The sequence below is a fragment of the Myotis brandtii genome, unplaced genomic scaffold, assembly GCF_000412655.1.
Source record: "Myotis brandtii unplaced genomic scaffold, ASM41265v1 scaffold4259, whole genome shotgun sequence".
Classification (NCBI taxonomy): Eukaryota; Metazoa; Chordata; class Mammalia; order Chiroptera; family Vespertilionidae; genus Myotis; species Myotis brandtii.
The window spans coordinates 100,288-117,789 of NW_005366311.1; the positions used below are offsets into that span (position 1 = coordinate 100,288).

The window sequence follows — 17,502 nt, forward strand, 5'->3', positions numbered from 1 at the left end:
ATTGTGGATGTTAAAGACTGAAAATAACGTGGTGGTCTGAATGGGGAGAGGGAATGCAAAAGTCATCTTTTAAGTAATTTGCTCTGTAGGTCTGAGAGACTAGTTATGGATTATTTCTTAGGTTTAAAAAGTGTGCTTTTTGAACCTCTCTGACCGAGGTAAAATGTATTTGCAGACATAAATAACTGAATTGCCATGTTTTCACAATGAAATGGACAGTTAACATAGGAACTTTATTAAGTATATGTTATGGAAGGACAGACTACATTAAAAACTTGGTTTTGCCCGCCATTGTGCCTCCATGGTTGAGCCTCGACCTATGAACCTGGAGGTCAGAGGTCACTGTTTTGATTCCTGGTCAGAGCACTTGTCTGGGTTTCTGCTCGATCCCCAGTAGGGGGTGTGCAGGAGGCAGCCGATCAGTGATTCTCTCTCATCATTGATGTTTCTATCTCTCCCTCTCCTTTCCTCTCTGAAATCAATTTAAAAAAATATATATATATATACACAATATTTATTTTCTAAAAACTTGGTTTTGTAGCTCACTGGAAAACAGTTTTAAAAGAAGCATTATAAATTGCCAAAATGTAAGCTGATTGAAATGTTGCCTTTAACTTAGAAGAGAAGAACTAATATAGTATTAGCAAGTGTACTATAATTTCCCTTTTTCTATTACTAATTTATATTAATATGTCCCAGAGCCTAAACCAAAAATTCATCACTTGGTAAGGAGAGGTGGTTCATTAGATTTTGTTAGTTCTGAAGTGGAGTACTAAGGTATTTATCAATGCTCCAGATAAAAATTTTGACACTTGGTGTTTCATTGTATTTTTACTTTTTGCATGAATAATACTATCTCAGTCACAAAGAATATTTCGACTTCTAGTTGCAGTTCTGTAGTGTGAGTACCTGTGAACAAATCTGCTTTTATGTAGGGGTGTGTGTGTGTGTGTGTGTGTGTGTGTGTGTGTGTGTTTCTTATTATGTAATGAGCCTACTAGAGCTGTCAATGGCTGATTTTTAATGGCCAGTAGGTGTCATTGTAGAATACAATAAAGTTGAATATCATTAGAAGTCTACTTTTCTGACACATTTCTGTATTGGAGCTGTTTATAAGGAATTTGAAACAATGGCTGTAAAGAAGTACAGTCATTTGCTCTAAATTGCACCTTGAAAGCTTGTTTTTAAATCCAACTCTCAAGCCATCTTCACATGCAATAGATTTAGTTTGTTTGTTTTTAATACACAGTTTTGGCACCTTATAGTAGTTTATTAAGTTCTAGAATGATTAAAATTTTCAGCTTGACTGAGCTTTATAATAGAAAAACCCATGCTACATAAAAAAAAAAACACAGCCCTAGCCGGTTTGGCTCACTGGATAGAGCATCAGCCTGTGGACTGAAGGGTCCCGGGTTTGATTCCCGGTCAGGGCACATGCCCAGGTTTCGGTCTCAGGGCCCGGTGGGGAGCGTGCAGGAGGCAGCTGATCAGTGATTCTCTCTCATCATTGGTGTTTCACTCTCTCCCTCTTCCTTAATCTCTGAAATAAAAAACAAACAAAACCCCCCACAAAACACAAAAAACTAGAATGATAAAATATGTGGGCAGAAAGTCTCCAAACAAGTTATTAGCTGCACAAAATAGTATTTTGTTGTTATTCTTTTAATGCAAGAACAGAGGAATTTTTGTTTCAGTGTCTGTGACTTCTTAGTTTATTTTGATGTCCAAAATGCTTCTTTTTACATTTTTGTCTGGTAAGTAGACTATATTCTTTTCTCAGGAAGATGAGTTGAACATTTGTCATTGTCTAAAATGTGATGCAGTGGATTTTGGAGGGAGCTGGCACAGAAAGCTCTGAAGGTTGCTTACAGCTGGTGTGAGTACAGCACCTTACCTGCAGAGCCTTCCACCGAGTTCTTGTCACTTTGTAGCTCGCCTCCTTTTGCCTGCTATTGATACAGTGTTAAAAAAAGACTTAGACCTAATTCAGAAAATCTCCATGAAAGTGGACAGTTTTATATATATATATACATATATATACACACACAGAATAATCTAGGAGGTGTTTTTTTTTAAAAGGCACATACATATTTATTATATCATCTCCACTTTCCTTCAGAATCTTAGTGGTAGGGGGAATGTGAAGGAAGGTAGATATACATATTTTGAAGAAAAAAATTCCCCAGATATGGTTCACTGCTGGCTTCCATTTACAAATCATTGATCTAATTCAAGGCTCTCTTACTTGTGATATGAACCAGTAATCGTAGTTTTTGCTTGAGAGAAAGGGCTGTCAAATCTACCAATATTTTTATAGCTCAATACATTTTCACCATTTAATGTCATAGCTGGGATAGACTTTCTAGCCAGGAGCTAAAGTTGCCAGAAATAAAAATTGGGCTGAATGTTTTGGTTTGGATTAGTTTTTACTTGGCACTTAGCTGCTTTCCATAAACCAAGGTAATTGCTTTCATGATTCAGACCTGTGTTAATTTGCACAGATATTTACTTATATCTTGTTCTCTCAATGTATCTGGAAGCTATCTAATTCTAGAATCAAACTACAGTTGGAAAATAAGAATTGTAAGTTTTCTTGATTAAAGGTCTTTTTGCAATATTGCTATGATACATTTAGCTTTTGCGTAAACACTCTATAATATATAGTAAAACTTGGAATTGTGAATGTGTTGATTTTGACACAGATCCTGTTTAGAAATTACTGGTGCATCTTTATGAATTCTAGACTTTCTGTTTGGGTATCTATTTGTCATGGAGACAAGTACTAGAAAAAGTAAATGAGTCAGCTTTAATTTTGGAGAAAGGAGTAAAAACTCAATTATGTAATATATTAAGATGCGTGACTTTGATTAGTTATAGAATTACTGGAGGCCTGGTGCATGAAATTTGTGCACAGGTGTGGTTCCCTAGGCCTGGCCGGCAATTGAAGTGCGCTCGTCTGGCATGGAAGGGCAGGTCCCAGCTGACCTCTGGGCCCTGGGCAGCACCTGGCCCCCCCGCCCAACTCCCTCAGCGCCTGGGAGCTGGACGGTGGCCCTGCCCCCCACTGCTGCTGCTGGTCGCAGTCTGCAGGGTAATCGGTGGGGCATCGGGCCCTGCTTGCACCCGCCTTGGCCGGTGCCGCCCGTTCACCTGCTCCACCATCCCACCGTGGTCCTGCTCGTCAGGGCCCATCGGGGCTGGCAGCGTTTCCACTGCTGCCTGCTGCCAGTGCCACGTCGCCGACGCCCGCCATGTTCCGCGCCACCCCCTGGTGGTCAGCGTACCTCATAGCATGCAGTCAAACTTCCAGTTGAGGGGACAATTTGCATATTAGGCTTTTATTATGTAGGATTATATAGGATAGTTCTTTCTAGGTTTGAAATATAACTGCCAGAAAAGTAGTCATAAAAAAAAAGTAGTCATAAAGTATGATAAATGGCACCAATTTATTGAATGACAAAGCATCGGTTACAAAAGAGTTATTTTGGTCTATTTGTAAAACACTGAACTCCATGAAAATGTTAGAATCAAATTTACCACTGAACCCACTCATGCTTCCTGAGTCCCCTTTCTGTTGTCCCCCATTCTGGATTCTCCTCTGGAAAAGGCACTTCCTTTTGCCTTCAGTCCACTCTGCACCACCAATCACTGCATGGGTTCATCCACCTGGCTGAGTTCTCTTTTAATAAGATTTCCTTGTTAAGACATTTTAAAGATAAAGTTAAAGAAAAGCACATCTAATCTGATGAACAATAGGTTAAAAAAATAATTGAGGTTTTTAAAAAAAATATGTTTTTATTGCTTTTTAGAGAGAGAGGAAAGGAGAGGGATAGAGAGATAGAAACATCGATGAGAGAAAAACATCATCGATTGGCTGCCTCCTGCACTTCCCCTACTGGGGATTGAGCCTGAAACCCAGGCATGTGCCCTGACTGGGAATCGAATCATGTCCTCCTGGTTCATGGGATGATGCTCACCCACTGAGCCACACCAGCTGGCCTACTTTATTTTTTATTGAATTTATTGGGGTGCATATTTTCTATTTTTTCCTGATTTAATCTTGGTAAGTTTTGTGTTTCTGGGAATTTGATTATCCAATTTGTTGGTGTACAGTTGTTCATAATATTCTCTTTATAACCCTTTCTATTTATGTGGAATCAGTAGTAATGTGCCCTCTTTCATTTCTGATTTTAGGAATTTGTGTTTTCTCTTAAAGAACCAGTTTTGGGTTTTTAAATTTTGTCTATTGTTTTCTATTCTCTATTTCATTTATCTCTGCTCTAACCCTTATTATTTTCATCCTTCTGCTAGCCTTGGGTTTAGTTTATTCTTTTTCTAGTTCCTTAGGTTGTGAAGTTAGGTTGTTGATTTGAGAGCTTTCTTGTTTTTTAATGTAAGCATTTATAGCCATACATTTCCCCCTTAACACCACTTTCACAGCATCCCAGAGGTTTTGAAATACTGTGTTTTTATTATTGTTTGGCTCTAAGTATTTTCTAATTTCCCTTGTGTGTGGTTTAATTTCCACAACCTTGTGAATTTTCCCAGTTTTCCTTCTTTGGATTTCTGTCTTCATCCCGTTGTTGTCATGGAAGATACTCTGTATAATACCTGTCTTCTTAAATCTGTTGAGTCTTGATTTGTAGCCTACATATTGTCTATCTTGGAAAATAGCCCATGTGCACTTCAGAGGAATGTGTATGCTGTTTTTGTCTTTTTCTCTCTCAATTTTTGGTTATATTTTTGTCACTATGGATATTTAGTCATTTTTTTAATTGTGTGCCAGACTTTTTGTATGAAAGATTCAGAGACAACGTTACCTTCCAGATAGGGTTCCCATTTCTTCCTGTGGCTCAAATTGGTGAAGGGGCTAATTACCTCCAATTAATCAGGGATTGAGCTGTTTTAAAGCTGTGTTAAAATTTAATAAAACTCAGTTTTCCTATCATTTGCCATGTTGGATTTTCTTGCTTTGTTTTGTTTTTTTTTTAAATTGAGAGCCCCCTAGTTAGTATCTGTATCCTTAGAGACCCATCTCTACAGAGGTTCAAATCTGCTGCACTGCTTCAAACTGCCAGTTGCTTGTGGTTCATAATTCCCAAGGCACTAAAAGATCGAGTCTCCTTGACATAAAGTGCCCCTCCCCAAAGGGGCACTAGTTACGAGTTTCTTGTATATCTTTTCGGAGATATTCTTGGTCCTTTTCAAGACTTTCCCTCACTGCTGAACATCTCATGAAGTAAAAATCTCATATAAAAGATAAAGTCAGCTGTTGTGGTTGGAGTAGAGAGGTCTTGACACATATGTAGTTTGAAAAACATTGAATTATAATGATAATGTAATTAAATTTCAAGAGATATTTATTGATGTATTTTTTGTATTTAAAATAACATTTTGTTAACATATTATAAAACGTTAATTTTCTTTTGGTGTTTTAGATTTAAAATGGTAATACAGATTTGAATCAAAGAGATAGAACATAATGTGATAAGCAACTATATGAAAAGAATTATCAATTTGTGAGAAAAGTATAACTTTAGCAATTTGAAAATTATTTTCTCCAATCAAAAACCTTTAACGTATTTTTGTGACAAAAATTCAAGTAATAGCATTTTCTGTGTTCTTTTTTAAAATGATAAAATTTTCAGTTCTGTGAAACTCATCCAAAAATGATTTTATAGTCATTGATACTTATTATTTAAGCTTGGTTTTATACTGCATAAGGGAAAAAAAGAGGAACAAATGTAATAATCTGAACAATAAAGATTCAATTAAAAAAAAAAACGTTAATTTTCTTTTGGTGTTTTAGATTTAAAATGGTAATACAGATTTGAATCAAAGAGATAGAACATAATGTGATAAGCAACTATATGAAAAGAATTATCAATTTGTGAGAAAAGTATAACTTTAGCAATTTGAAAATTATTTTCTCCAATCAAAAACCTTTAACGTATTTTTGTGACAAAAATTCAAGTAATAGCATTTTCTGTGTTCTTTTTTAAAATGATAAAATTTTCAGTTCTGTGAAACTCATCCAAAAATGATTTTATAGTCATTGATACTTATTATTTAAGCTTGGTTTTATACTGCATAATAAAGTTTAATGATTGTTTGCGTGTGTGTGTGTGTGTGTGTATGTGTGTATGGTATCATTGTACTATTGGATTAATAGAATTATTGTATGGAAATCTTAATTTTATAGATTATTCAAGTGAGGCTCCAGCTACAGAAAATTTAAATAACCTACTCAAGGTTTTGCCGATAATGAATGAATATTTGAAACTAAAACTCAGACTTTCTAATTTTTTTAAAAATTAGGTTTGGTAATGGTACACAAGTAAATGTTAGTTACTATAGAAATTTTTGAGTCTCTAATTATTTCTTAAATTAGGTAAACTATATTATAACTGTCTTACCAAGATTGTTCTTACTTCTTTGTATTACATTCTTGAGAATATGTCTCAATATTTTACAGTTTTCTATTTTCATTTTTTTATAGAGTTGGAAAATATTTAAGTCTCAACAAATGAATTCCACACTTGAACTCTGCCGCATTCCTGTGCCACCTCCTCCTTTAGAAAACTGATCTTAGAGGTAAAAATTAGAGGATTTAACTTTTTAAAGGATAAAGTGATTTTCCCATACAGTTAGACATATTAGACTTTTTGGTAATCCTTGGTGGATAGCTTCTATTTATTAGGCAATTTTACCTAGGAGACTTGAAAGAATCACATCTTAATGTCTTTGAAATTTACTTTTAAAGTGTTTTCTATTTAATAGTTCTGTCTTTTAGCTTTTTTGTTGTTTAACCTTTACAGTTACTGACTTATCAAATTTACTTAGTATAACTGTATTATTTAACTACATCTAGATCAGTGCTGTCCAATAGAATTTCTATGATGATGTCTGTGTTCTATATCTGTGCTGTCCAGTATGAAAGATACAAGCTACATTTAGCTACTAAGTACTAAATAGTGCAACTAAGGAATTGAATCTTTAAATTTTATTTTATTTTAATAGCCACTTGTAGCTAGTGGCTACTGTGTTGGATAGTATAGCTCTAGGTTTTTCCTTACTGAACTTGGTATTTACAATAACAGCACATTTTACGTGCTTAAGTTTCAGACTTAATCTAAATAGCTTGAAAATTTGCTGTAGCAAAACTCATTTTTTACTATCTCATATGTTGTCCTAATACTTGTGTAGCTTTGTTTATCTAATAATTTTGGTCCATCAGAAGCCCTTAAGAGCAGTTATCATAGTTAGTCTTGCTTACTGATGTGTTAACTGATTTAATCTTTAAAAAAAGACAGCGTGGCTGGTGTAGCTCAATGGTTGAGCATTGACTTATGAACCAGGCGGTCACAGTTCAATTCCTGGGTTTCAGGCTTTATCTCCAGTAGTGGGTGTGCAGGAGGCACCCAATCAATAGTTCTCTATCTCATTGATGTTTCTATTCTCTCTTCCTTTCCCTTCCTCTCTGAAAGCAATAAAAATATATTAAAATAAATAAAACTTCTTTCTTTAAAAAATTTTAGTTTGAGTTCTGTTCTAAAACTAAGCCTTCTTATCTAAAATATATACTAGATGAATGTCTCCTTTAGTGAAAGGCACTCATTATTTACTTTTGGTAGTTTCTGTAAGTAGTAATGCTATCCTCAACTCAGTGCTTTTTTTCTTTCAGAGATAAGAGTAACAGAAGGTAGAGGAAGATGCTGGGATCTGAACGTGGTGTTGTAGAAGAATGGTTATCAGAATTCAAGGTAAATTGGATTAGGGATAAGAATATGTCATAATGATTCTATATGTCAGTAATTCAAGCAATAAAAATCTGTTCTTTGGAGAAACTGAAATATTATGATATGAAGTGGTGCAAAATATGAAATAATGTTTCTGTAATTGCAACTCTCTAAAAAGGCACTGATGTGAATAATGGCTAGAAGATAATATGTAAAAATGAAAATAGTTTGTTAGGATTGATGAGGGAATATATAAATTTTAAAATATTCCACTCAAAGAGGGGAAACCTTTTTAATAAGGCATAGAAATAGGATTTTTGCCTTATGTTTAATTTCCTGTAATTTAAAATCATTCATTGATTTGAGTGAAAACTATAATTACTAACATTATGGAAATAAGTGTTTTATAAACATAAAATGCAAGAATTAAAATCTATCTAAACTGCTTGGCTGGTGTGGCTCAGGAACCAAGAGATCACTGGTTCGATTCCCGATCAGGGCACATGCCTAGGTTGCAAGCTTGATCTCCAGTAAGGGGTGTGCAGGAGGAAGCCGATAGATGTTTCTATTTCTCTACTTCCCTCCCTTCCTTTCTCTCTAAACAATAAAAACATATTAAAATATATCCTTAACTACTTTTTTAGACTAGATTAGTTTAAGATGACCCATTTTAGCAAATCTTGGTTATAATATGTGATTTCTAATCACTTTTATGGTTTAACTAGTAGCCTGGTGCATGAAATTCGTGCACATTAAAAGGGGATTAATTAAGCAGTGGTTCTCAACCTTCCTAATGCCGAAACCCTTTAATACAGTTCCTCATGTTGTGGTGACCCTCAACCATAAAATTATTTTCATTGCTACTTCATAACTGTAATTTTGCTACTGTTATGAATCGTAATGTAAATATCTGATATGCAGGATGTATTTTCATTGTTACAAATTGAACATAATTAAAGCATAGTGATTAATCACAAAAACAATATGTAATTATATATGTGTTTTCCGAGTAGAAGTGTCAGAGATGAAAGAAAATTAGTAAAATGTATATGAAAATCTTCCTCCAGTCAGAGTCTGGGGCATGCCACAGGAACCAGAGTCAAGTCCCTGCCCACCCATGTGCGCCTTGAAATCCTGCAAGACCCAGACCCGGCCGGCCCCACCCCCGTTGGGCTAGATCCAGATCTGGCCGGTCCCACCCTTGTCAAGCCCTGCCGGGCGGGGTTGCAGCCTCAGGTCCCCTGGCCCGGTGCCAGGTGGGGGGCATGGCCTGAGGTCCCCTGGCCCGGCACCAGGGTGGGGGGCGCACCTTGAGATCCCCCCATCAATCCCCGCCAGGCGGGGTCATGGTCTGAGGTCCCCTGTGAAGCCCCACCAGGCGGGGGACATGGCCTCAGTTCCCCCGGCCCCAGGGCAGGGTTGTGGCCTCAGGTTCCCTGGCTCAGTGCCGGGGGCGTAGCCTGAGGTCCCCTGTCAAGCCCTACTGGGCAAGGGATGCACCTTGAGGTCCCCTGTCAAGTTCTGCCGGGCCGGGGGTGCAGCCTCAGGTCCCCTGGCCCATTGCCAGGGCAAGAGGGCGCGTCCTGAGGTCCCCCGTCAAGCCCCGCCGGGTGGGAGGAGTGGCCTGTGGTTCCCTGACCTGGCACCAGGGCAGGGGGCATAGCCTGAGGTCCCCCGTCAAGCCTTGCCGGGTGAGGGGCGTGTCCTGAGGTCCCCCGTCAAGCCACGCCGGTGGGAGGAGTGGCCTGAGGTCCCCTGACCTGGCGCCGGGATGGGGGGCACAGCCTGAGGTCCCCCGTCAAGCCTTGCTGGGTGAGGGGCGCGGCCTGAGGTCCCCTGTCAAGCCCAACAGTGGGGGGAACTGAGGGGGGGGGCACAGCCTCAGGTCCCTGCTGATTGCTCGTTAAGGCTCGTTACAGGAACTCAGCCTCCGCTGTGGGCGCAACAATCTTGTGTTATGGAAACAACACCCCCCCCCCTGCTGTGGGCACCGCCGTCTTTGTGGCGGAGTGATGGTCAATTTGCATGTTCCCTCTTTATTATATAGGATGGTTAGAATTATACAGGGTGGGGCAAAAGTTGTTTTTACAGTTGTAATGAAAATAAATAATACAATCATTAATTAATAATACAAGAATAAACTGTGTTTTGCGTACTCACAACTGTAAACCTTCTTTTGCCTCACCCTGTATATTATAACTATTTGTTTTATTAACATTCATGGTTAGTTCTTATATTAATTTCTTTTCTTAATTGACTCATAAATATTTTCAAGAGGAGCTCCTTTAAAATAAAGTTTCTGACTTCCCAAATATTAAGTTCACTTTTGTTTTCCTTTAATTTTTTTTTTTTTTAGGCATTACCTGACACTCAGATCACCAATTATGCAGCAACTTTACACCGGAAAAAAACATTGGTACCAGCCCTCTACAAAGTTATTCAAGATTCAAATAATGAGGTAGGAGAGTTTATAAGAAAAATAATTTCAACATAATAAAATTAAATATGTGTACTAAAGCACATATATTTAAGTTTTGTAGTTTTCCCTACTCTTTTTTTTTTTTTAATTCTTCTTAAGAGACTGGAAAATTTTTCTGCTATTTTTCATTCTGATAGTTGCTTTGGCTTTCCTCATGCTCTCTCTCTCCATATTTTTAAATGTTTTGATCAAATTGGTTACTGCTGAGGACAGTATATTTTGATTCTTCATCTGAGTGACCATTGTTTTTGCAGATTATTTATTTAATTTGAAACTTTCCTTTGCTTCCTTTTCTGGAATGTTTCCTTTTCTGGAAGCCAAATTTTAACCATACACGGATTGAGATTTATTTATTTTATTTTAAGTATTCTTTGCAGTTATTTTATTGACAATATAGAACTATGTATAATCACCCTAATCAGTGAACTTAGACTGGTAACATAAAATGATACTGCTAGTAAATTTAGTTTGAAAATTATCAGAGAAAGCACTTTTTAGGCTACATAGTCAAGATTAATAAACTTAGAATTAGAGTTTTCTTTTATTCAGTATGTCATAAAAGGAAAAAAATTCAGCTATTGAATCTATTTGTTAATTTATGCAAAATACACACATTATCTTTTCATTAACACAATAGTTATGACATACAGTTTTATCACCACGGGACTCATGTATGTTTTAAAGTGAAAATGAAAGGAACACACAGGAAAGTAGCTTCTTATCTTCCCAGATACAGCCTCCACGAGTGCCTCTGCTGTGTACTGGAGTGAGTTTGAAGAAGTTCAGGTAATCATCTCCTAACCAGCAGCTTAACTTAAAGTGCATCTTCATTTTTGTCCAATCACTAAAAGCTTGCTTATTGACCTCTTTCTTTCCTATCTCCTAAACTTGGTTTGGCTCTCAGTTAGACTTGCATCTGTTACCTTGTGTAGCAGCAGTTACAGGGTTCATTTGCTTCTTTTTCTCTTGCTGTGTATTTATGAATGTTTTATAACTTCAGGTGTGGTAATGTACATATATGCATATCCTTGGTCAGGCATTTTCAAAATTCTGTTTGAATAATGAATGTGTGTATTCCCCACCCTCTGTTTTGCACTGTCTTAACATTTAAGCTTTGCTTATTAAAATTTGTTTTATGCTTTCTCTTTAGATTGTAAGCTCTTCATGGGCAGTAGTCATATATTCTATATTTGTTATTTGATAGAATCTAGTATTTTATCATGTACATAATGAACACTTAATAAATATTAATTAGAAGAATAGTGAAATACAAAATGAGATTCTAAAATGCTGTCATTTTTATTGGGGCTCACATTCTCTGGTTAGAGCACTGTCCCCTATACCAAATAGGTGGCGGGCTTGATTCCTGGTCAGGGCACATGCCTAGGTTTGGGGTTTGATTCCTGGTAGGGGCTCAGATGGGAGGTAACTGGTCAATGTTTTTTTTCTCTCTCTCTCTCTCTCTCCCTCTTTCTCCCCCCCCCCCCCCCCCCCCTCTAAATTTTAGAGTCTAAACCAAAATCAGTAAAATCACATCCTCGGGTGAGGATTAATAAAAAAAAAAAAAGTATCAGTTTCCTTGATTCAGTTATACGTAGAAGCTATGACATTAAAAAAAGTTATTCATGGAAAAATTATAACTTTAGAGATTCAAGGTCAAGGCCCAGCTGTCAGCTTAATCAACCAGTTGACAGAGCAGGTCTGTCCATTCTTTTCTCCTGTCAGGTCATAAGGTTCTAACTATGTGTTCATACTTAAGAAAAACAGAACAGTAAGCTCTGTAGAATCATTAATATATACAACATTAATCTCTACACCAACATATTGCTTTACTTTTCTCATTTCCCTCCTTCCAGATACCTTAGTCACTCTTGCGGTTCTTCTACTTCACGGAGACCTCCATCTTTCTGCACTTTAAATCCAAAACTAAAAATCTCTTACAGTCTTACTTCTTGGTACACTGTTTAACTGTTCATTTTACACTTCTTTTCTCATATTCTTACCCTCCTTACTCCATATTTTCAGCTTGCTTTTTATGTCATAAAAAAGAGTAAGAAAGTAGTTGGGAGCTCTCTTATTTTTCCATTCAAATATACCAGCATCTCTGCCCATCCTCTCCTGCCTTTTCTGCTATTCAGTAGATGAAGTATCCTAGTGTATCAAAGGCCATCTCTTTCACTTAGGCCTGGATCCCATCTTCCCTAGCCATCTCAAAGATTGCTCCTTTTAATGATCTCTTCTCTTTCCTGATGAATGGAGTATGGCAAAGAAAGAATCATATTCTATTTTTTAAAAACCTTATTTGACTGGCTTCTTTATTACCTACCCCATTTTGTTGTCTCTTTTCACAGATGAACCTTAACTATAACTTCTTTCTATTTGACCCCTTTTCCTCACCTCACATTCTCTCTTTAACCCAAATTGGGCTTCAGTGTCCATTACTCCAGCCAGATTGTCTCAGTGTGTTCATCAGAGAGCATGTCTCTTAGTAACTATTTTATCAAACTGTTAGCTAAATTTGGGGAATGTGTCAGTTATTCTTAAGCTTTATTTTTTTTTAACCAGAAGAAAATGACTTTTAACACCCTTTGATGTGGGTGATAGTTTCATTTAGGAAAGGTCAGAGTCATGTATAATACTGAGAAACTGAGAACACAATGGCCTAATACATATACTTGGAATTAAAGATTTTTAACAGATAGCATTGGCAAGTTTTTAACAGTCCTATTTTGCTGTAGTATCTGATTAAAAGTTACTGGATTTCCAGCCACTCTTCCTCCGACTTTAAAAAAACACCAGAATAATAATTTCCCTTAGTCTGTATTTCTTTGTAATGCTTAATTAAAATATAGTCTCCTACATGTAGTTTTTGCTACTGAGGAAGGAAGTTAAGATCTTTCTAAAATAAATCATAATATTGTTCCATGGACAATAACATTTAGAGAAGGTAAAAAAAAAAATTAGAGAAGGTAATTTTAGGATCTTTACTAAGGAGGAAAGTAGATTTAAAAGATGTCTATGTAGCCGAAACCGGTTTGGCTCAGTGGATAGAGCGTTGGCCTGCGGACTGAAGGGTCCCGGGTTCGGTTCCGGTCAGGGGCATGTGCCTGGGTTGCGGGCACATCCCCAGTGGGAGATGTGCAGGAGGCAGCTGATCGATGTCTCTCTCCCATCGATGTTTCTAGCTATCTATCTCTCTCCCTTCCTCTCTGTAAAAGATGTCTATGTAATAAAAGCCTAAGCGACCGTTATGGCAGAATCACCAGAATGACCAGTTGCTATGATGTGCACTGACCACCAGGGGCAGACGCTCAACACAGGAGCTCCCCCCTGGTGGTCAGTGTGCTCCCACGGGGAGCGGCCACTCAACCAGAAGCTAGGCTTGCCTCTCCTGCCTCTGCGGCAGCGCTGAGAAGCAGCGAGCCAAGTGGTAAGGAGCGCGCAGGTGGGCGGTAAGGAGCAAGAGATCCTGGATTGTGAGAAGGATGTCCAACTGCTGGCTTAGGCCCAATCCCAGGTGGATGTCCCCTGAGGGGTCCCGGACTGTGAGAGGGTGCAGGCGGGCTGAGGGATTCCCGCCCCAGTGCACAAATTTCGTACACCGGGCCTCTAGTGTGTGTGTATGTGTATATATATATATATATGAGTGGCGGAGGGGCAGGTCCCTCAGTCCGGATTGTGAGAGGGCGCAGGCCAGGCTGAGGTACCCCACTGGTGCACTGTCGGGGCCGGGGAGTGTTGTAGGAGGTTGGCCAGCCAAGGAGGGACCGCAGGAGGGCTCCAGGGCATGTCCGGCCAGTCTCAATCCCAATCACCTGGACCCCAGCAGCAAGATAACTTTCCGGTTGAAGAGTCTGCCCCCTGGTGGTCAGTGCACATCATAGCAACTGGTCGACCAATCAACTGTCTGCCTCCTGGTGGTCAGTGCATGTCATAGCGAGAGATTGAGCGACTTTAGCATATCATTAGCATATTACACTTTGGTTGAACGGACAACCAGATGACCAGACACTTAGCATATTAGGCTTTTATTATATAGGATATTTAGGGAGTATTTGAGATCTTGCTCCCCAGCATATGTCATCAGTTTGGTTCAAATAAACTTATAAAAATAAAAACCTTGTGTGTGTGTGTGTGTGTGTAATAAATTTATAAGAGCAACAATCTTTAATTTCCTGAAAGACCTGAATATTATTGTTAGCATTTTAAAAAGATGCCAACAATTGACTATTTTCAAAAGTAGTGGCACTATGTGGAATATACTATTTGTAATTAAACAACTCTCACCTCCTACTCCATCTTTGCTGTAATATAAGGAATGTGGTATAATGGGAACATCAACCTGATGTTAGAAGACCTGAATTCTAGAGTCTTCCTACACCACTAAATTCTGTGTCCTTGGGCAAATTGTTTGATCTAGACTTCAGTATAAGGAGAAAGTTGGAATGGTTTTTAAGATTTCGAATACAGCCGAAACCGGTTTGGCTCAATGGATAGAGCGTCAGCCTGCAGACTGAAAGGTCCCAGGTTTGATTCCGGTCAAGGGCATGTACCTGGGTTGCGGGCACATCCCCAATAGGAGATGTGCAGGAGGCAGCTGATCGATGTTTCTCTCTCATCGATGTTTCTAACTCTCTATCTCTCTCCCTTCCTCTCTGTAAAAAAATCAATAAAATATATTTTTAAAAAAAAGATTTCGAATACAATGATAGTGATTTCACATAAAGGGCTTACTAGACTAGGATGTGTGTGTATAAATAATTTTTTTAGCTTTAGTTGTTCCTTAAGAGCTAAGTTTAACTCATCTAAATATGTTATGTGTACAATCAACATAGGATAAGTTGACTTTTAATTTACATTGTGAAAATAGTGGCTTTATTCTAGAATGTTGGATTAAACTAGTGTTAAGTTTTAAACATTATAGTTTCCTGTCAGTGTTTGTCTGCATTTTAAAATTATAGTTTTTGTTTAGTCTGCAGTTATTCCAAAGAAAACATTCTAAATTGGCAGTACATGCTTAGGGAAAAGGGGAAGATTTATTTAAACTGCTCATTTTCTTCAGTTTTCAAGGTCATAAAGTTCCTTGTAAGTCAGATTGTGTGATATCTTATGAAGAATTATTCAATTAATATTGGAAAAACTATTTCTGTAGAATTTCCTCCTTTTCAAAATATTTCAGATAAATATAATTAGTAGAATTTATCAGTTTCTTATTAGCCAGCATTAATTTAAAATGTTAGCATTTTGGATGTCCAAATATTACATATTGCAAAATCCCTTTCTCTACTGAGTGGTATATAATTTATTTAAATCATAGTCTTAAATTAATATTTAACTTTCAACAAGATCATTTGAGATTATTTTCTTTCAATAGAAACTTTTTTAAAATGGAGGATACTAAGAGTTGTTAAGAACAGAAAAGGAAACTTGTTAAATATAAGTTGGTACATTGGTTAAAGAACTAAATCAGTGGTTCTCAACCTTCTGGCCCTTTAAATACAGTTCCTCATGTTGTGACCCAACCATAAAATTATTTTCGTTGCTACTTCATAACTGTAATGTTGCTACTGTTATGAATCGTAATGTAAATATCTGATATGCAGGATGGTCTTAGGCGACCCCTGTGAAAGGGTTGTTCGACTGCCAAAGGAGTCGCGACCCACAGGTTGAGAACCGCTGAACTATATTAAGTAGTACAGTGAATTAAAAGTTATGTTGACATTATAGGGCCAACAAACCACTACTTATAGTTAGTATATTGGTCAGTTTAATATGTAATCTCTCTACATAGAGATTAAAATTTTGGTTGCATTGATTCAAAATATGCAAGAATTATGTTGAGAATTTAGTTTAAAAATAAGATATAAGTATATGTGCCTTTAAAAAAATCCAGTTATATCCAAAATAATGGAAATAACTAATGCACTTTATTTTCCTTTTAGCTCCTGGAACCTGTCTGCCACCAGCTGTTTGAGCTCTATCGTAGCTCTGAAGTTCGACTTAAGAGGTTCACGCTGCAGTTCTTGCCAGAATTGATGTGGGTTTATTTACGGCTTACAGTTAGCCGAGACAGACAGAGTAATGGTTGCATTGAAGCACTTCTGTTAGGAATTTATAATTTGGTAAGTTGAAAGTGATAGTTTGGGAAATTTTAAGTATTTTTTAAAGTCCTCTTGAAATTATACTTAAAGAATATTTAGAAGAAAATTGAAATGTCTGTTGAAAAATTTGAGTTAATTAAATTGAGCACAAGGGAAACTAAAAAAAAAAAATCCCATTTACCATTGCAACAACAACAAAAAGATACTTAGGAATAAACTTAACCAAGGAGGTAAAAGACCTGGATTAGGAAAACTATAAGACATTGAAAAAGAAATAGAGGAAGATACAAACAAATGGAAATGTATACCATGTTCATGGATTGGAAGCATTAATATCATTAAAATGTCTATACTACCCAAAGTAATCTATAAATTCAACACAATCCCTATTAAATACCAACAGCATACTTCACATAACTAGAAAAAAATACTCCAAAAATTTATATGGAACCATAAAAGACCCCAAATAGCTGCAGAATCTTGAGCAAGAAGAACAAAGTTGGATATCAAACTATGCTACAAAGTCATTATCAGTAAAACAACCTGGTACTGGCAGAAGAATAGGCATATAGACAATGGATTGTAACAGAGACCCCAGAAATTGACCCACACCATTATGGTCAATTAATATATGACCAAGGAGGCAAGATCATACAAAGGAGTAAAGACAGTCTCTTCAACAAATGATGTTGGGAGAACTGGAGAGACACATGCAAAAAGATGAAACTAGACCACCAACTTACACCATACATAAGAATAAACTCAAAATGGATAAAAGAGTTAAATGTAAGGCATGAAACCATAAAAATCTTAGGAGAAAACAGGCAGTAGTGGAATTTTTGCCAATATATCTCCTAGGGCAAAGGAAACTAAGAAAATAAGCAAATGGGACTACATCAAAATAAAAAGCTTCTGCACAGCAAAAGAACTCACCATCAAAACGAAAAGGGAACCCACTATATGGGAGAACATATTTGCCAATGATACATATGATAAGGGGTTAATATCCAAAATATATAAAGTACTCATACAACGCAACAAAAATAATCCAATTAAAAAAATGGGCAGAAGACCTGAATAGACATTTCTCCAAAGAGCACATACAAATGACCAAGAGACATATGAAAATATGCTCAAAGTCACTAATATCAGAGAAATGCAAATTTAAATGACAATGAGATAT

General features: G+C 37.1%; 1 protein-coding gene across 5 annotated transcripts in view; it reads left to right on the forward strand.

Moving 5' to 3' along the window:
• FAM126B (family with sequence similarity 126, member B) overlaps positions 1–17,502 on the forward strand; it is a 41,633-nt gene that overhangs the window by 1,398 nt on the left and 22,733 nt on the right. For 4 of the 5 annotated variants that reach the window (XM_005874123.2, XM_005874121.2, XM_005874122.2 and 1 more), the window contains exons 2-5: positions 6,500–6,594; positions 7,685–7,763; positions 10,096–10,197; positions 16,161–16,340. In XM_005874123.2, the coding sequence (XP_005874185.1) occupies positions 7,713–7,763; positions 10,096–10,197; positions 16,161–16,340 (333 nt within the window). In that variant the 5' untranslated portion in view covers positions 6,500–6,594; positions 7,685–7,712. Of the gene's footprint in view, positions 1–6,499; positions 6,595–7,684; positions 7,764–10,095; positions 10,198–10,948; positions 11,005–16,160; positions 16,341–17,502 lie in introns of those variants that run through there. The other variant, XM_005874124.2, reaches the window with a different exon arrangement.